Source organism: Ambystoma mexicanum, chromosome 7p (assembly GCF_040938575.1).
Source record: "Ambystoma mexicanum isolate Mex_15411 chromosome 7p, UKY_AmexF1_1, whole genome shotgun sequence".
NCBI classification, from domain to species: domain Eukaryota; kingdom Metazoa; phylum Chordata; class Amphibia; order Caudata; family Ambystomatidae; genus Ambystoma; species Ambystoma mexicanum.
Window position 1 is genome coordinate 922,823,229 of NC_090939.1, and position 21,247 is coordinate 922,844,475.

General features: G+C 42.4%; 1 protein-coding gene across 1 annotated transcript in view; it reads left to right on the forward strand.

Annotated features, from left to right (window-relative positions):
- Window positions 1-21,247, forward strand: part of DCBLD2 (discoidin, CUB and LCCL domain containing 2) — a 621,557-nt gene that overhangs the window by 353,092 nt on the left and 247,218 nt on the right. Inside the window, exons 4-5 of the mRNA XM_069637211.1 lie at window positions 1,793-1,844; window positions 19,348-19,420. Coding sequence (XP_069493312.1) covers window positions 1,793-1,844; window positions 19,348-19,420 — 125 coding nt within the window. The remainder of the gene's footprint in view (window positions 1-1,792; window positions 1,845-19,347; window positions 19,421-21,247) is intronic.

The following is a 21,247-nucleotide window of genomic DNA, read 5'->3' on the forward strand; positions in this document are numbered from 1 at the left end:
GTAGGGAGAGCCCTGAGGGCAAGAGGAATAGAGGTTTAGCTGTGTTTTAATTGAATTGGGTAATTTAAATCATCAACTGTGTTACGGTAGTGTTAATTTAATAGGCAAACATACCAACCCTGCCATTTTATGCCTTGTAACCGGGTCAACGATTTCCTTGTGGTATATGTGGGCTTGGTTAATTTTCATTCCTCAGTGTAGGTGAGGTAAGAGGTTTTGAAAATACAGGAGTCCGCGGAAAATGCATAGGAGAGATTTGCATGTTAAATAAATGCAGGTTTTTTAGGATGAGTGGGGGCAGATGCCTTTTGCTGGCATACTGATGCGGGTCTGTACCGTGGAGTTAAATGGTTGTTGCCATTGTTGCACTGATGCTGTATTTTGTGGTTTTTCACATGTTGCACCACTTGGATCCAATAATTACACTTTTACTTTCATATTTACTGACATTAACAACTGAAAGGGGAACTCGTATACATATTCCTATGTATCAGTTTCTAAACTTCTACATGGAAGCCTTAGTGTAGTTCGGCTCATAGCACCTCATAGGAAAACGAAGATTGGAATAGAAAATATGCGAGCTTGGCATGTTTACTGCTGTTTTTTGGAGGGAGGAGATGCATGTAGGCCAGTGCCATATTCTCTCAGCTAAACCCTTTGAAGTTTAGCCACAATCTTATCATCTGTGTTAACTAATTTGTCACATTAAGGTGAAGCTTAATTTCCAAGCTATGAAGCCAAGAGCCCAGACCTCTGAAGTGAAATACCTAGCTTCACTTTTTCCTTCTCTAAAGAAAAGCTAACGACTAGTATTAACATGCTGTTTATTTTATTGGAATGATTCGTAGAAAATTATCAGGGGGAAAATGTCTGCCTATGGAAAAGACAAAATGGTTGGCTACGCCAGTGTTTGTTTTTAGTGAGGTTTTGGGTGCTTGGGTTTGGCTGTGTGACTGGCGTGACACTCGTACAACCTTGTGTGCTAACATAGACTAGAGCAATATCATGTGCCTTTGTCTCGCCTCAGGAGTTATGCACTCTAGTGAAGCTCACATGGATAAAAAATCAATTGAACTTTTTTAATAAACAAAAGGCTTATGCATAAGCATATGAAGCGAAAATATTCTGGGGATGCAATAAGCACCTCTGATGAACTTGTTCCGTATTGGCAAATATTTGCAAAGCAGCAAATGTGGCGATGCCTGAAACATCTTTTAGATGCTCATAAGAAAATATAGTCCACAAGAATTGGCTTCGTATGTTCAAATTCTCGAGACACATACAGATTTGCTTCTTGATTACACTGAAAGTCGGTTAGTGCAGAGCCAATCTTATAAATTGGTCCAGAAGTCGTCTTTGAATTTGCCCAAACAGGATGTCACCTTTTTATTGGAGTAAACGAAAACGTATTTTGCTGAGCAGGTACAATGCATTAGCTTTCACAGTCCCATATCTTTCATCAGATTGTGGTCTTTCGTTCATCTGACTAGTCTGTGACTTCGAAAGCTAATATGTTGTGCCATCTCAGCATAGTATTTTATGTAGGTCCAATAAAAGGTGTAACATTTTAAATTTAAAACCAGACTCGCACAGCATCATTAGATTCTTTCTAAAATGGCCTATAAAGTCCATATTCCGATCATACATGTTGTCTAGTCCATTTCAAGTGAGCAAACATTAAAAATAAAATGCATATGTTCTTTGTGTTAGCAAATAGTGTGCAATTTCAAACTCACAAACATTGATTGATCTTTATAATTCACATTTTTTACCTATTCTGTGTTTTTTCTAGATCTTATTACATGTTTGGAAAAAGCAAGCCGATTTTCAGAGCCAGAGTACAGGTATGGTCCCCAATTTGTCTAAACATTATTTTTAACAAAGGCCGACTGCTTGTCTTTCTATGGTCCTCTAGCCCTATACATTGTTAAAAAAACCAAAGCTGATGGGAATCTTCACGAACACTGGATTTTGGTGGATTACAGATGCAAATTACATATGAAGCCCTCAGTTTAAAGCGGAATGTATTGCTGTACAGCACCCATTGAGGCAGGGCGCGAGATTCTGGTGGTCTGGGAAAGTGACTCCTTGAGGTTCTATTGGCAGGGGGGGAGGGGAATTACCCGCCCCACCGTGTCTCTTCCCCATTCCCATCCATTTATGGGGAAGAGAGACCCACGTAGAGAGGGCAGGATAGAGGCAAGAGACCTGGAGACATTAGTATAGCATGTCCCATTGATATACATGGAGACACTGGAATCTGGGTCTGCTCTCATCTGCAAACCCCCTTACCCCCATCCCCTGCTGAGGTCGAGACCAGCTTGGAGGACCACCTTTCAGAACTCTAACACAAACTCATATGTTACAAATTTAAAATTGTTAAATCAAAATAAATTAGTAAAGCCTTTAAGAATTTACCTTTGTGTAATTCTTGCATTTAAAAAAAAATTATACCTGTCAAACCTTCCATCTCACTTCCACAATACCTTTTTAAAATTTTTTTAACCCATCCCCATTCTTTCCACAACTAACTTTGAGTCTTTTTTAACATTACATGTATCTGACTACACATGTTTGTTATTGAATTGCTTCTAGCACAAACCTAACTCGGAAGCAGTGGGAACACTTTACAACAGGATTGTGCCAGAATTGGGCTTGGCATTTTATACAGTAACGCAGTACTGTTGGTTGAGTGAGAAATGGATTTTTATTCCTCCGGCAGGTAGTGTTGAAAGAGCCACGCTTTTAGTGTTCTGCAGAACTGGAACCTGGTAGGGGCATTTCAAGTTCTGCATGCAAATCTTCTCTCTACGGGGTAGTTTTGACTCCAACCTTTTGTTATGTTTGCTTTGTGAGGTGCGAGAGCCTCCAGAGGTGTCAAATGTAGCTGCCAATTTTGTTGGCTTTCCATTTGAGGCTGATTTATAGGTGATATATGTATATATACACATCATATATATACAGTTTTGAATATGATCCTGCCAGGGTGTCGGAGCCAACGAAGCATGTGCAGTGTTGGAGAGATACGGATGAATTTGCGGGCACCTATAATTAGGTGGGCTGCTTTGAGTGGGCAGCTGGTGTGTGGCAGAAAGCCCAGTAAGGAGGGTATTTCCCACATGTATGTGAGAGATAACGAGGGCTTGGACAATTGTACAGAACCTTTTTATTTTTTATTTTCTAATTGTTTATTGTGTGAAAGTGAAAGTATTTAAACCTTAACAATATATCTTTCTAAAATGATGTTAACTCTTTCCACAAATGTTCAATTGATTTTTAGTTCTTAAATTAACCATGCACATAACATTTCTTTTTACAAAAATACAATCTCCTAATACAGTAAATAATGTATTACCTTCTCATTCAAAATTTTAAAACAAAGGGAACAAATGCACAGATCAGATCCATATTTTAAAAGTGAAGAATACAAAGTGAAAAACAACCATTATCCAGTATTCAGTTGCACTCAGTCTTCACATAGCTTTGTAAACGCAGTACCTTCCACAATAACAGTTTTCGAATTCCAACAAATAGTACCTCAAATATTTTCTAAATTTAAACTCCTAACAAATCGTATCCCCGGCAAGGACACAGAAGTTTTGGACCTCCGCCCCCCAACATCCTTAACCACAACTGCTCACTCCTTAATGTGCATCACACGGATTAGCAGAAATTTAGGGCAATAAATACCAAAATCTTACAGAGTTTCCACTACAGTCTTTTTCTTACAATATCTGCAGAACCCAGCACCTCTTGTATCACTTTTCTTAGTAAAATTTCAACTATATGTAAAAGATTCCATCTGAATCTGTAAAAGTCCCAGTGTGCCACTGGACAGGGAAATAATCTTAAGTAGGGGTCCATCTGACCAAGTTGTTTATGTTCCAGCCCTAGATAATTAAGAGACATACTCGTGACACCTCTCCTCTGTCCTGACCCAATCATACCTATACATGGAAAGCGTCACTCTGATCAATTTTCAGCTCCTCAGTAGTACATGCAATCTCTTTTAAAAAGTCTTGATAGATGTTCAACAAAATACTCACCATGAGTCTTTTTCCTTGATCCCGGCTGTGGCCAAATGGCCATATAAAGAGTCAGGGGTGGCTGAATCAATTTATTATATAACTGTGTTAATCTTTACGGTGCTATAGCAGCCACTGAACCGATATCTAGATCGTACCTTATGGCATTTTTGGAATACACAGGACTTTCCGCCACATATGGCTCTCCTTTTCCAAAATATCCATTACCCACAGCTCCATCGATTTAATGCCATATATTATGTTCGGGATAACTTCCCCCTATTATACCTCATCAGCGGTGCCAGCAAAAACCTACAATATTTGCGTTTGAAGATCTTCATTTGTGCAATCAGGGGTGCCACTTTATGTTTAAGGTAAGCCTTTATATGTTTCTTATTAGGTCATGCCAGAAGAAGAAAGAAAAGCTAAATCAGGCTGTTCACTATCTCCAACCTTTCTTAACCAACTTGCCAAGCAAAATAATGTCTCTTCCTTCCTCTGTCAAGCCTTAAAATGTTTTCCCACCATTAATTTTGAGGCAGTTTAGCGAAGGATAATCCACAAACCCTCTAATCAGATGCTATAAACCTACTGGTGTTCAATTAAAAAATAAAGATCGTCTGCATAAGAGAGCCAAATTATTCGAGTAGATCCAATTCTAAGTGAATTAAGTGTACACTTCTCCAAGATTTCACCCATGTCCAATATGTATAAGGTAAAGAGGGAGGGGGCCAGAATGCACCCCTGCATCATGCCTGTATTCATATCGATTCTACTGGCTAAAGCACCAGATTTATTGAGTCGGACTTGGATATTACTACCCTCATGCAGCCCCATAACGAATTGAAGAAATCTGAGGGTATACCACCCACTTCTGCAGTTTCCACCACAAATGTTGCCTGGTAAATTGAAAGCTGACATCAAATCCATTCACCGCCATATAGATGTTTTCATACTTTCTCCCCTCTACCTTCTTCAGCGGCTGAGGACCTAGCCATTAAGATCAGTTCTGTGTTTTTTTCCTGAAGCCAGTTTGTGGCTCAAGCATACCAGCCTCCGTGACCCATTTTTCTAAATGAGACCGCAGAATAGTTGCAAAGATTTTACTGTCTGCATCTAGGATAGTCACCGGACGGTAGCTGCAGGGATACATGATACAACCCTCCTTATTGTAGATGGGTATAACAAAAGAGGTTTGTCAGGATTTCGCAAATGTATTACTGGCCACAGCCTCATTAAACCGCAAAAAAAGAATGGTGGCCCATGCCATGGAATCCCCCTTTAAGCAATCAATTAGTCAATCTATTCTGGCCTGGAGCTGTTTAATTACTGCATCTTCCAATAATCTGGTAGACAGTATCATGGTGCTACATAGATGGCAGCACATTCTCCATCACTCTAGGCAAGGGCCTTTTAATGGAATAGAGATCAACAACCCATTCCATTTCCCCCACCGCGTTTCTAACACACCTCTGACCACCCTTCTGCATTGTTCACTACTTTCCAAAAATGACATGAGTCTTTACTCTTAAGAATAGTTAGCATAGATAATGCGTCCTGCTGCATTAAACAGGCCCACTGGTTATGAGCCTAATTTTTAAATCTCTGCCTAGTACTTTTCATCTGTTCCCCCTCTTTAACCAAATTCAACTTCTTACCCTTAATCAGTGTAATGTCCTGCCTCATCAAATAGGGCTACATTTCCTGTCTTTTTCAACCCTTCCTCAACAGTTTTCTGTCCAGTGAAAACCTTACTCATAGTATCCTTGAGTAACCCTTCATAATGACTCAAATGAAATGTATTCAGTTTCCACTCAAAGGTGTAGTTGTCTAACAATTTTCCCACAGTTATTATACCTTTCAATAGAACCCTTATTCCAAATGATTTGATTCATCCTACAATTTGAGGTATCCTCACCAGAAGCACCCCTTTATCCACAAAGATGTAGTCCAAAGTAGAATCACTTGTCCCCCGATGCCAAGTAGGTTTACCTGGAAGGTCACCTTCCATAGACCCATTCAACATGTGTAACTTTATTTTTAATATTTTGGAGTTTTTATTAATTTATCTTTTTCAATCCATCAAATACAAGCAGTATTCAACAGTGTTGACATAATATAATACAAGTTAAACATGGTAACGTAAGTAATCCAATGAGAGATCTTGCAAAAGGAGAACATAGCAAACGAATCAAAACATATCATATTGTTGTAATAATACAGAATATCCCAACCCCACTTGACACACTTGTCCCCAAACACAATACACAAAACAAGAAAAGACGAGATAAACAACATGAGCAAACACTAGGTGCAAAAAGGGACTAGGGTGAGCCAAAGCAGCAGATCATTAAACATACACACATTATAAAATTCTTTAACAGTAACATTTTAAGCAGATAAGTCATTGAAAATACACCATATTAATTGATAGTCATCAACCACATTTTTTTTATAAACATTTGAAACATTTTCCATAGCATCTTACTCTGAACCCAGTCCTCAAGTTGGGGTAACCCTATTTCTGACAGACAACCTAGTCATTTATGGCCCCGTTTTACCTTTTTTGAACTATCAAAGATGCCTGTGGGGGTCTTCAAAAGTGCCTGTGGGATGCCTTCTGACCCTCCCGAATCGGTGACTTCCAAACTCCACCCATTCTCTACCCCAACTCGTGTCTCAAAGTCTCCGGCCCCCCTCATCCCACTTGTGGTCTTAGCGCATCCTTTATTGGTCAGCTCAATAGACTCCAACGTATGCTCCGCTGACCTACTGCATTCCTCATGTGCAGAGCTCAAAGCTCCCTTCAATAAATCAAAGTCCAGGGCCCTAAATGGTGCCACCGAGTTAACCGTTCCACCTCCCCCTTTTCAGTCCGATCCTGGGCCCATGAGGCACCCTTCCTCATGATCTCTGAAAATCTTCCTTTTATTCTTGGGGTCACCACTTGAAAAAAATAAATCTCTTGCAGACCATGAATCCTATCGGAAACTAATAGAGACTCCTCGCAATCCTGGCTAACCTGAGACTACTATGAATTGCATGCATTCCAACCGACACTTTTTTTCACAACCTGAGGTAGATGGCAGATTGGCACTGTACTCATCAGTCCCCTCTTTCTGAGTTCTCCCTCAATATTACCCTGGACAGGCTTGGGCATTTTCCATAATCATTCCTATAATGTCAATCGGAGTCCTTATGATCTGTTTGCATGCCATTTGATTTCTGTGCTATAGCACCAGGTTTAATTAAACCACACTGGTTATTCAGTCTATCACCCATACTAACAATTGTAAGTACACTACCCCTTTTTGGGATCTTTTGAGTTATAGAAGTATGGATATTTTCAGTTGCACCATCCCGCTCTGTTGCCAGATTGCTACTTTTTGTCACCCTCGATAGCACCCAACCAACAGACATTTCTCTTAATTGCTCAGTGTCCTGCTGTGCTACTGATTTATCTGTAAGCACAATATTCTGCTGTGCTACCGATTGATCTGTAAGCACAATGTCACAATTGCTATTGTTCCCCACTGAGCTATCCACCTCTTCCAAATCTAATCAACATTTTACACACAATTGCCGACCCGTAGCCTGTCTTTATTGTTGCCAGTCCATTTAAAGGCTTCATAAATGGTCCAATTTCTCCGAAATGAACACCATGCTCTTGTTATTTACAGTTTTCATATTCTTTTATTTCTTCCCCCCACCTGGACTGATGTTCTTGGTCTTTTTTACTGATTTTCTTCCCCCCACTGTGGTCAGTTCAGGGGCCTTTTTATTAGTACTGCACTCTACCAGACCACACCACTTTCTCCTGTGGAGGCAGAGAATTTGGTCCAGGCAAATTGTTCTCAGAATCTTTTACCGGGTCTTGTGCTTATTTTGAGAGACAAAGGAAGTCTGGGGCATAGCAACGACTTATGAGAGATCCGATTTACCTGTGCCTGGTTTTAAGTTCAATAAGAACCTCTCTCTCTGGGCACGTGCTTTCTCTCTCTGGGCACGTGCTTTCTCTCTCTGGGCACGCGCTTTCTCTCTGGGCACGCGCTTTCTCTCTCTGGGCACGCGCTTTCTCTCTCTGGGCACACGCTTTTTCTCTCTGGGCACGCGCTTTCTTACTCTCGGCTCACCCGCTCTCAAATAGTTTGTAAATGGTGCCTTAAATTTGCTTCCAAGTTCTTTGAGACACTGTTGCAAAGTGTAGGGGAGAAAATAAATTTGAAAGAAACGGTGTACCTTGGCAATAGTGCAAGCAATTCAAAGTTTCTACATACATATCCTAGGAACAATGCAGCAAGAGTAAACCTTGCCTATTTGCTTGCCAGCCGATCCTGTCTTGGGGGAGTTCGTACCTTGATCATTAGTTTTCATCTACTTTACATTCATTTGCAAAAATGAGTGCCCAAGGTATTCATGGTTTGTAATCTTGATCTCTCCAAATCTGTTATCTTCTCTCCTTCCGTAATTGAGCAAAGCTTAGACCATTAGCAAAAACTGAAAGCTTGCTGCAGATTTGTTTCTTGAACATCTTCCACTGATTTTGCAAAAATGATTGCTCAATTGTTAGTCTTGATGTTCTCCCACAATAATTCTAGCCAATTGTCTGTCTGCTTCATAGGGTTATTTGTGTTTCAGCAGTTTTTCTTCATGCAGTTGAGTTTACAAAATGGCTGATTATCGGAAATTAGATTAACATGCATCTGTATATTGGTCTCTTTCTACTTTGGGGCATGTCACTCAACGCCAAAGAATTCAGTGGTGCAGTGTGGTCCCCTGGCAGTGTTGGCTGCATGATTGAGACTGGGAACTGCTGCTGTAGGAGGCTACCGTTCTAGGTGGTGTAGCCAGACGCAGCTTTCTCCCAGTGTAGCGAGCCTTCATCTAACCTTGTGCGGCGTGGAGGAGTGAGATCGAACTCGGACGTGACTGAGTTCAGCCATGAGGCTTGGGGAACTGCAGGACGGCATGAACGCCAAAGAAGGACGGTGAGGATTACTGCGGGCTACATCCTTTGCACCCGGTGAGCTTGCAGTCTCTACTTCCCAGCCCCGTAGAGGTTCTCTCTCTGCCGGTATCAATATTGGTGGCGGTGCTAGAGACCGGAATGACCGCTTGGGTCATCCGAGTTTTGTGAGCTGCACTTAGGGGGCTTTCCCTACAGCCCTTTTTAGAGGGAGCTCGGCAGCCTCTTGTTGTCTTCTGGTGCCCATCCACTCATCGTGGTGCTCAGTGTCTGCACAAGTTAAGTGCAGCTACGGTGGTTAAGCACTCTTTACTCTTCCTGTTTTAACTGCATTTTGCCTTACTGTTTGTGGGGTTTTGTAAATACTTTTTCCCTAGTGGGACAACTGGTACAATGTCACATACCATGCCTAGCAGGGATAAGGGCATAGATTTGCCCTCAACCCCTGAAAGTGTCTCTGGTCCCGGGGCAAGGACTGCTTGTACACAGCATGTCATGGGAAGGGCAGGGCAGATTTCTCCCCACAATCCCCTTTCCCAGCTTGCCACAGGAGTGGCAGCCGTTTATCTGAAGTCCTGGCAATGAGTGCCAAAAGGAGGCAAAAACTTCAGAAGGAGCAGCTTTTGCTCACCAATCTTCTGTCCATTAAAACAGACCTTAAGAGTGTTGTCAGCCCTCTTTTTCCCCTATTCCTCTGCAATTACTGCCAAATGTACCAGACTCTTACACAGCCAATGGAGGGAATTGGGATGATATGAGAAGCTAATGATCCTGTGGGTGCCCAAACCCAGCCAGTACAGCCAAGTGGTAAAGGAGAATATGCAGGCGAAGAAATGGTAGAAAGAATGGATAGGATCCTAGGAGACCCCAAGGCACCAGAGAAATGGTGGATTTGTAGAGAACAGATGCTGCGGGACCTTGCAGCATGTTTAAACTTTGGGGAATTTCAGTCATGGTTGGTCTTCTTGGGCCCAAAATTTCTGTTTTCACATCAGTCAGGTTCCCAGAAGACCAGTCAAGAGGTACCTGAAAGAATGGAAAAGGCTTCCCAAACTTCTGTTCAGAAGGGGTCCCATTCGGGCTGTCAAACAGACCCCACAGAGATTCCCGAAGAAGAGCCGGCCTTGCAGGCAGAGGTAGCTCTCCCTGTTCTTTGCCCAGTGGGCGAGATTTTACTGGAAGGTTCTCTACCCTCTCCTAAACTGGATGTTCTACCGGCCCCCTCCTTATCTAAGGATATTCAACAAAGAAAAGGAACTATGGCTAGGATTTTGGACCCTGATCTACAGAGCTTTTTGTTTTGAACTCTAGAAAAGTGATTACCAACGTTGCCAAGCCGAGTCATCCAGGGAATCCTTCAACAACATTTTAGCCTGGCTCTAAAAAAAATAGGGGCCCAATTGTGTTAGAACTAAGGACTTGAAAGTCTTGCGTAGAATTACAATTGACAATTGGTGCTCCATTGACCAAAAAGATTGTATAATTATAGGTTGTGGGTTTAGCAATTTCCCTACGTTCCTGAATAGGGTTATAAAATTACAGGACTCGTCCTCGCCTACTAATTTAAGAATTGTTGTGAACTGATCTGTCTCTTTTCTGGTACGTTTTTGATTATAGGTGTGGCATTTATTATGTTTTCCTCCTTTTTGAAATTGTTTTAATTTGTTTTTCGCTTTGTATATCGATTTTGGCCTAATGTTATTTTTGTATTTTGTCTGTATATCGGCGCCCTTAAGCCTCAGGGTTAGTGGAGCACGATACAAATAAAATCGTATCAAATTGGGGAATTCCAGTTGATTTTAAATCAGGTTAATCTTTGTTGAAGGATATATTCTTCCAAGAAAAATAAACCATTTTACATCTTATTAACACCTTACGTGCCAAGGACGAGATAGCTATTCCTTTTTGGCACCTTGTTTTGTGTGATCCCTGCTTTGCTGGATTACTGGAGGCTGGATTACCTTCCGTTTCACGTTGGCGTGCGTAATGCACGTCGGCGTGAAATTGAAAGTAATTTTCACCGCAGCAGGCATTTCGGGCTGCTGCAATGAAAATATAAGGCGAGTCTTTACCTTTCTCCCCCTCGATCTCCGGCTGTATTTCAAGCCAGAGATCGAGGTGGGTATCGTTGGAAAGGGGAGATCCTCCCCTTTCCAACGATACCCTGTGTGGCAGCATTGCTGTCTGCGGATTGGGCACAGGGCGCTCAATGCGCGGGCAGCAATGCCCACGACACCAGGGAAACGTTTGTGACGTAGGGGGATGGGGGGCTGCTTACAGTAAGCAGCCCTCACCCCACCCCCGGCCCCCAAAGTATGGGGGCACATATATAATGACCCCTGGGGGCAGACAGGTGACCATCTGCCCCCAGGGGTGGGTGCATAACAAAATAAAAAGCAACATTTAAAAAAAACGTAATTGGAAGTGGGAGGGGGTTTGGGGGCCCTAGCCGCCACGGATTTTGTCAGAAAGGGTGTCATTGGAAAGGGGAGACTCTCCCCTTTCCAATGACACCCTTTGTGACAGCATTGCTGCCCACGGATTGGGTGCAGAGCGCTCGATGCGCGGGCAGCAATGCCCACTAGACACAGGGATGTCTTTGAATGCGAGGGGAGGTGGGGGCTACTTACAGTAAGCAGCCCTCGCCCCCCCCCCCAAAACATGGGGGCACATATGTGTACAGGGAAGGGGGCAAAAAAAAGAAACTCAAAATAAATGGAAAGCAACAGGGATGGGGGTGGGGGGGGCCTGGGATTTTTTTGTCCCCCTTAAATGGTGGTGGCCCTCCCCCTCCCACACCAAGTGGAAAGGGGGGCCACCCCTTGTAGCCCTCCCTGGGGGCAGATATCTGCTCCTAGGAAGGGGCATCTGACCCCAGGGAGGGCTGCATGGGATGCCCCCTCTGCATTTGGTGGGGGGGGGGGTAGAGGGTCACCCCCCAGTACATTAGAAAATTACCTGGCGGTTTAGGGTGCCCCTCAGCCCGCCCTAAAGTGTAGTGTACCTTTTCCATTTTTGTCTTTGTTTACGAAAGTTACCTTGGCGCAGAGGGGCACATTGGTGTGCCAATCTGGCGCCGGGTTGCCCAAACCTTACTGTCCCACCCACTGGGGGGCCTGTCCCACCATTTTTGGGGGCCCTCCCCCCCACCCCAAATGGAGGGGGAGGGTGTACCTCACACAGCCATTAGTAGGAGGCCCAGGAAGGCCTGCATGAGGTGCCCCGGCCACCCATTTCCCTGTTTTCCTTGGTGGCTTGGACACCCGAGGCCCATATCTGTATGGTGTGCTTGTCTGGAGAAAGTGTCAAATTAGGTGTCGAAACAGACTTGGGGTTACCTGTGTTTTAGGCTTTCCGCTTGGCGCCCAGGTAGGTGCACCCACAACATGCGAGGTACCGTTTTCATCGGGACACCTGTGGGAACGCAGGAAGGTATAACATTTGTTGTGTTTGTGTGGTTTTCATAACGTTTTGATCCATTTGCTGGTGCCCTTTGTCACACAACCCTTTCATTTCCCAAATGTGGCCTAGATTTAGTCGCTACTTTACGCACCATACACTTTTGTTACCTGCACAAGTCACCTATTCTTGAAAAGGTCTGCCTGTGCTCTTTCAAAAAATGGATGCTTTCCGTTCCTCACCACATTGGTTGTCCCGATTTACACATGCTAAGTGCGTCTGTTCAGGCCGTGAGCATAAACCTCCTGTGTACCATGGCTCAGTGTTTGGCTTGTGGTATTGCTTGTTTTGTAAAACACTACAAAAAATGTGTGCTTTCCTAACTGCAAGAGTCTGGGGGAATGTAGCGAAGCATTGCTTTTCTCAAAATTCATAGAAGCCATTACCGTACCGAGCCAACCATGTCCAACACATACCTTTTTCTTCGGTCAATTTCCCGCTTTTTCCCCCATCTATGGCATTTTCCCCTACCTAATTGTTGCCTGACCTACGCAAATCACTCCTTCCTAAACTTGGAATTTTGTCTACTTTTCAGAAATATATGCCTTTCTGTCCTCCAGTTCGGCTTCCCTACCATTTTCTTCCATTCCGTCCATGCATGTCCAATTGGCAAAAATGGCCAAAATCGCCTACCTCTCACAAAACAGTTGATGATAACCACATCAAAATATTTTGTTTTCGTTTCCACTCAACCTGTTTCTGAAAGCCAGGAAATTGGGGAATTCAGCATAGCAAACCATTTGTTCCTAGCTCTTACAAGGAAAAATACCACAGGCTTCTTTGTACATCATTTTATTTTCGCCCTTTTTGCTTATTTTCTCTCACCAAAAACAGTCCAGCCTGTAAAGCAAGTTTAAATAACCTTGTCGATAAAGTTCAAGACTTGGAGCCCACCTTCGATGATGGAATGTTAGAATATAGGGATGTACCTCAATGCTGATTAATAAACTATTACTGGACATTTCATTCAATAAGCACTAAATTGTCAAAAGGGTTCACAGGTCACTGTGACCCCGCCCTGAGCCGTGAGCTCCATCAAACTCTGTGATACTGAAATGTTTTGAAATATGCACACTTGGCCACAGTCCTTCTAGCAGCGCGAAATAAAAGACTTTAAATAGCAGAAGATGACTTTGAAATTTTTCCCGGCCTTCAGATTTGGGTTGCAAAAACCATACAATACTTGGTATAGCGTGGCCGAGATCCGCTAGCAGTCACCCCGATTACTATCAGAGTATACTTGGGTCCCTCCGAAACTCCGAGCCACAAGAACGAAGGACTCAGCCATGGGCAACATTACTGATATGATATATGATGGGTTATTGATAATGCGCTTAATACCCAGAGGCCGCTAAGCGCGGACCCGGGGATCGAACCTGTGTTGCTCTGTGTTGTCTTGCTTCCAAGGCGAGAATGTTGCTGCTGAGCTATCCTCCGAGACTGTCGTTTATTAGTAAATAAGCATAACTGGATCACACCAGAAAAACAAGGTTCATCTAGAGCTCTCAGCTTCCAAGCATGTCATTCGGTTTTATTCCGGTTTGATGTCACAAATCCACGTTCTCTTCTGGAAACCCAACAGACATTTGTATTCGACAGTTTGGGTAAGTTATATATAAAGAATGCATAGGTTAGTTTTGTGATTGGTTAGCCATTTCCAGTGGCTCCTCCTAGGACCGCCTCTACTAGCACCGTCTACAATGTTGCAGGGTCACCGAAAGATCATTGGCCCTTGCAACAAATGCTATTCCCATTTGAAAGGGAATTTGGATTGGGCAAAATGTAGCCCTTGGACCCTAGACAGTTTTCCGACTGAATGTACCTCTTCAAGGTAATGAGAAAGAACATGGAGGTATGAAGCGTTCGATAATGTTGCTATTCTCTGATTACCCAAGCCTGTGAGAGTGCAGTCAGTTAATGAAACGAACGTGGGCAACACTTGTATCTTCTGTCGTTCTCTTGGGACAGTCTTCTCTTTCTGGGTCACGTGTGTCGAGACCACAAAATGAAGCCCTTTCGTCTGTAATTATGAGGATTTTAGCCTGAATTTCTGCAGGTGGCTCACTATCTCGGTAGCTGGAATTTTTCTGCTTCCATTTTTTACTTGGCTAGGTGTCCTGTTTCACTCGCCTTGAGCGGCGTCGATCATGTTAGTCTGTGTTTCCCGAACCAGTCTCCTTTCTTGGAAGCTAAATATATGAATTATGTGCGTCTTGTGGTTTCAGCTTTGGCAAAAGTCATGCATATAGAGAGATGCATACGTGTTCGTCCTGTTCCTAAGTGTGTCATAAGCATGTGCTTTATGCAATAAACTAGCGCACGTCTGTGTAGCTTCATGAATGGATGAATATGTGCTTCATGTATAAACATGACTACGTCGTGATGTCATTTGTTTCTGACTTCCCAGTCAGTCGACCTGATCGATTGTTATCAATTCCATGTTGTCCAAATCATCAGTTGGTGGGTATTGTCTGAATGGTTGTCTAAGAATATTGCTTTTCACACCTGCAATACATTGATGATTGCGGTAATGGGCCAAAGACTGAGGCACATCTATTGTTTCTCTGTCTTCATGTCGAGTGGGGGGGTATGAAGGTCAGATTTGGCCCCTGGTCTACAACCTTTTCTACCAAAGTGAAAAAGTGCCAAGCGGTAAACCAAGCTCCTACTAAATAATTCCCGCAATGCTATGCATTGTCCAGGGTGGCAAAACCCACTTCAACAGTGACCCGCAACAGGTGGCACAATTTGCTTAAAGTTTGGCAAAAGTGAGCTATCCTCTAATGGTTCCCTCGCTAGCCCACGCTTGTGTCTCCTATTTAGATCACTCTATTCAGGTCTGTTCTGCATCACTGGTCCCTTGTGGTTGTGTTTCAGAAATATGAATCTAGCTCTTTTAAGATGGCTCTATGTGACCCAGCAAGCTTCAAACCTCCTAAATGATGTCCGTATTAGTATTGGTACGAGTTAATATGGAAGTTTAGTACAGACCTCTTTTCACTTGCACTAATACGTTTGTCAGTGGGGAGGCAGGGTCAAACATCCTAATTATGCCCATAATAAATGACCACAGTAAGTTCAAAGGGGTTATTTATTATGGAGCTTTTTGTGGGGTGGTGTTATAACTTTTGATTAATTGGGGATATTAGTGTGGGTGGGTAATTCAAGTAAGCAGACTACATTTTTGCGGGAATTAATGATGCCAGAAGCTGATATTTTTGAGTTTTATTTCAAAAGCGCTTTGCACGAATAACAATCAAGATAAATTACATTTGAGTAAACCGAGTAAAAATGCCAGCAAAATCAAGGTCTTAATTCACATGACATTCCAGGAAAGACAGATTGTAGTTTGATTCTTCAGACTGTTTTTAAACTGAGCATGAGAAGAACAGGAACGAATAAGAATTTCAGAGCTCAGGAGCATGAAGGAAAACAAGTAAACGAGAGGTAGCTCAAGGAGGATGAGGAACAAAGTGTGTTGCCGAGATTTCAGGAAAGAATTAAGCGAGATCAAAGAACAGATACAAAGGAGCAAAATATTAACACTTTTAAACACTAAACACTGAAATTGATATTCAAAACATTGCTGAATCTGCTCTGGAGATGTGTAAGGTAAGGTGAAACATGAGAGGAGAAAGGAAGAACTTGTCCTCACCACGGTGTGTAGAATGGAACGTGGAGGAAAAAGACCACAGTTAGGGAGACCGACATAAAGGGAACACCAATAGTGGAGATGATTTATGACGATAGTTTGCAGCAGTTTTAGAAGAGGAGAAAGTAAGGAAATTACATATTTCTTTCATATTGAAAAGATACAAACACGATTTGACTACAGCAGAGACCGCAGGCTACAGTGGAAAAAGAAGAATCAAAACCAATACCCAAATTACAAGCCTTGTGAGAAATTGTAAACTGAAATGTAGAACTTGTTATGAAAGAAGAAATCCTAGGAGAAGCAGCAAGAGAATTTCTATTTTTCTTTTTTGGATTGAGACAAAGAAAACATCAAGACATCCAAACTTTAACAGCGGATAAGCAAACAATAAGACGTTGATGGGTAGAATCATTGAAAGAGGGAAGTGAACCAAAATCAGTATCTTCAGCATAAAGATTTACCTGAAATTCAGTCTGATATTAAGAAAGTTGAAGATGAACCCAGAGTGAAAAGATATGGACCAAGGACAGAACACTGACGAATGCCATAATCTGCTCTATTTATATGCATGAAAAAGCTTTGAGATTTGAAGCGCCTCACCCATTACTGCCTTCCGCTTCCAACGTATATCTGTCATAACTTGAGCGTCGTGCAGATATGAGAGACCTCGTCCCCAAGTGCCACACAGAAAGATACTCAAATCACTCTGTGCAACCTTTGAGGCCACAGGTGGGAGAAGTCCGGAACCAGGGAGCGCTGAAAACCCCAAGGAAACTGCAAAGGAAACAGGATTAAGTGCCAGATAAACACGGTAATTCAATACGTGAGGAAAACAGAAAGGGGTTTACCAGGTGTTGGCAGATCGAATGCGGCTAACCAACTGGGGTGGAGAAAGGTAGTTCCGGGACTCACGTGGGCAGAAGTCCCAGTTAGAATATGGCTGAGGAATCCCACTGGTTGTTGTGCTAAAGGGCCCACGTGTTGAGGATTTCTGACGAGGATCCGGTGAAGCTCCAAATAGTGCTGAGTGATGGTCTGGACAACGAGGTCTCAAAAAGCAAAAGGAGAATCCAATGAAGTCCGTGTAGCAATCCAAAGTCGTTTACCGGAGTAGCAGTCCAGAGTTTGAATAGCAGTAGCCAAGAGGGTAATCCAAAAGAAGTATGTGAAGCGAGAGCCGAGTCCAAGATTCCAAACGATTAATAAAATGGATAAATGATGCCTAACAGTTTCAGGAAAACAGCTGTGAAGCGACGTTACCAGAGCGAGTCAACACTTTTGTATCATTCACTTCCTGATCACGTGAGGTGGAACCGCCTCACGTGACCGCGCGATGGAATCACGTGAGCGGGATTCCACGTTCACGCGACGCGGAAGCGCTCACCTGCTCTTCCCGTTCCCCAGTTTCCACGGCAACTGCCAATGGAGAAATGGCTGTAATCGGGACTGCGGGATGCGAGCGGGATGCTACGCACGTCCGCAAGGCGGCCCTGACTGCACACGTGAGCCCCGGAACTTATGTGGAGTAAGTGAGGAGCACGGTCGGGCTGAGGGAAACATGGGGCATTGGCAGAGCGTGCAGAATGCGTGACAATATCTGTTTTTGCATAGCAAAGCATGTTTTGTGCTTTCGCCTGTAGTCTGAGTCTGTTAGAGCAGGCGGATATAATCATATTTCAAGGCCTCTCTACTGTATCGTAGCGAGATGGGAAGCTGGAGGGAGGATAGTTAAGACTTCAGAAAGTGTGAGCGAGAGGAGTTGTGGAGAGATGGCGGCATCTGGCTTCAATCCCACCAAGAAATGGTTTTCAGGTTGAAAACACTGCCAGAAAATAGTTGCAGTACTTTTTTAGACTTCCTTGGCACCCAGGTTTTTCTCTCCCTACTTTACATCTTTGGAAAAGCCACATCTGAAAGAATATACTCTTTAAGACTGGCTTGAGACAGTAAATAGCTTTGACACTCCTAATAGATTATATTGTGTGCTGTAGATATTCTAAAAGTGACTTTTCAAAGAGAGCTCTGGGGCAATCTTTTGAGAGGTCAGACCACCTGATCAAGTGCCCTTTTTTTCGTGAAGTTGAGTGGCCAATTGGTACTCTCAAGTAAAATCAGAAAAGCTCTCTGGCCCTCCTTCAAAGGCTGACTTCTGAAGACCCTTTTCGCTGACAAGAGATTTCTCCTGCCCATGTTTTTATTGAAATTTTGATGGAATATACCACCAAATGGCATGAAAATATATAGGAAGTGTAACTATTTCGTAGCTCCACTTGACATGTTTCTCAGCAAACATATTTCAGGCTGGAATGAAACTGGTAACCTATCTCTAGTCAATCGTAGGTTTATTCATAATGGTCATTAAAGATTTGTGAAATGTAATGTATATGGTGCAACAGTGTGTGGAGGAAATAAAATGTAAAAAAGCGTGACCGTATAAGTACTCCCTTAATACTCCACCATTATATAACAGTATAGTTTCACGGCTGCTCTTAAGCCGCATACCGAAATGTACTGAATAGTACTGCGCACAACACTGCTCAAGAAGCGCCTCACCCATTATTAAAGAATGCTCACCTTCACTGTTCACACTTCTAATGTATATCTCTTTTGGCATAGCTAAGCGTGTTTTGTGCTCTCGCCTTTAGTCTGAGGCGGCTTTAGTAGGCGGATATAGTCAAATTGCAAGGCCTCTCTCCTGCATCGAGGGGCGATGTGAAGTTATAGGGAGAATGGTCATCTTGAAGAAATGCGTTACACTGGGCTGCTTACTTGATAACACTAATGTGCGCTCCTGAATGAAGCTGGCATCAAATCACTGTAGAAGAAGGGCTTTGTCTCAGTTCGCAATAAAGTGCAAAGGTATGACCTTGCCAAAGACTAAGACCACACCCTTCCAATGGCACCCATGTACTTCTGGGAGTATAAGATAATTAGACCCATGAGGGAGTGTGTTCCTTTTGCACCACCAAAGTCTTGTGTGTGTTGCTGTTGGTCATTCTGTTTTGCTTACTCCTTTGACTAATAGTGTTCATCAATCCACCGGAATCAAGTGGTGTTTATTTTCCACTACAAGTGTAAGATGTCCTAGTCGGCAGCAGCTTTGTCTCTCAAGAAAATGCCATATTTTCAGAAAATGAGAACTTAAAATCCATTGCTTTAACAAAGTTACATATTTTAAGATATTTTGGATTTATGTATTCTGTTTAAAATGGACATTTAATTGTTACAAACTTTCATTTCAGTAAATATTGTCCAGCGGGCTGCCTTACACCTTTTGGGGACATTTCTGGGACCATTCCTCATGGCTATAGAGATGTAAGTTGAGATTTCTTTGGGATTTTCTGCACTATAATCCATTTGACTATTTGAAGTTAAATTCAATGTGCAAAGCAGTGCCTGGTGACGAATCATTCACCCTGACAAAGTGGGATAGATAGTATGTTAATTGTGTGTGTATGTTCCTTACCTAGTGTATTATCCTTTCTGCATTTACATACTTTTTTCCACTTTGTTTTTTTTTTAATTGAATTTCAGCAACACGGTTTCATTGTAGCCCCCTTCTCAATTGAAGTGGGTAGAAGTTGCAGTAAATGGATCTTTTGGAAAATGCTATGTCCGATTTCCCTGCTACAGCTCAAAATAATCTTTCCTTTTGGCATCATGTGATGTGTGGCATTTAGGGTGGGTAATTGGTGCAGCGGCGTCTCAATATCTTCACTGCATAATTATTAGCCCGTAAATAGGTCACTAATCGGTGGGGTTTGTAAACCTATTTGACTTCATCTAGATAGCAAATAGGATTTTGTGTTGCATGGCCATTTAAGGTTCTGGCAAGGATCACCCAGCTCTCTTAGAGTGATGGCGCTTTCCCTCTCAACTGAAAGACTAATTTGTTTTCTTTTACCTGGATGGATATATACTATATTTCTTAATGTATGTTTTACTATTATTCACTATGACAATTGCTACTGCGTTTAGTACTGTACCAGTTATTGTTTAATCGATGCATGACTCTAAAGGTACCGAAGCTCTTTGAAAGTGCATGGCATCTATTTTCACCATTGCAACGACTCATGCAGCTATGGCTTTTTTAAAATGTAATGTTCTTTAGTGATTAACACTAAAGTATACCTCGCCTTTATAACAAGCGGAGATGCTGTAATTTCATGCGCATTGTATACATGCTGCAGTGTTTCATACTGACAATGTATATTTTACTGTTATTCACCAGGACAATTACTATGTTTAGTACTGTACCAATTGTTGTTTAATAGGTGTGCTATTCTAAAGGCACCGAAGCTGTCTTTGAAAGTGCCTGACTTTTATTTTCACGATAGCAAGGACCCGTGCATCAGATGCGTGATGACGTCATCGCGTACCGATGACATCACCCATAGCAGCCATGTTGACTGCATCAAACTGCTTAAAACATGTTTGATGATGGCAACACTCATCTTTGCCGTCATCAATTCATACCTGATCCTTTTTTTCTGGAGGAACAACATATTTTAATGAGTTATGAGAACATGTTCTCGTATAGATACTCTTTTGCATTTCAATATTATTTGTGGTTGGCAGAGCATTTTAAACACATAATATACATGATCTTTATGACTTTTTCCAGAACACTCTAACCACCAGTACTCCAGAATTCATGGACAAAAGTACTTTTTGCCTTCATAAGTTCTGACATTGAAACCTATATATCAGAAAATGTATTAATGCGGATGTTAAACTTCTATGGGAACAGGTTTTCATTACTACTTCTGTTTAGATAGTTAAGTGGTGATTGGACAGCCACATCATCAGACCGGTATGATTGAGCTGATCATTAAGAGTCTTTCTGTAGACTCTACCTCTTCAACATGCTGGAATGCTATTGACGGTTGATCCTTCTATTGTTTTCTAATACATTGTTCTTTGATGTGATAATGTTGCAATCGGAGGCAGGTATGAATAGACAGCAATTCTATTTTGTTTACTTTATTAATTGTAAACCTGCAGTAAAGTCATATGTGTATTACTTGTAGAGCTAGCCCTGAGGATGGACTTGTCCAAAATGCATCGGCTAAAGTCTCTGCGCTTTCCGTTGTAAAGGCGTTCACTATTGCTTTCAAGACGACTCATGATTTCATTCTATCT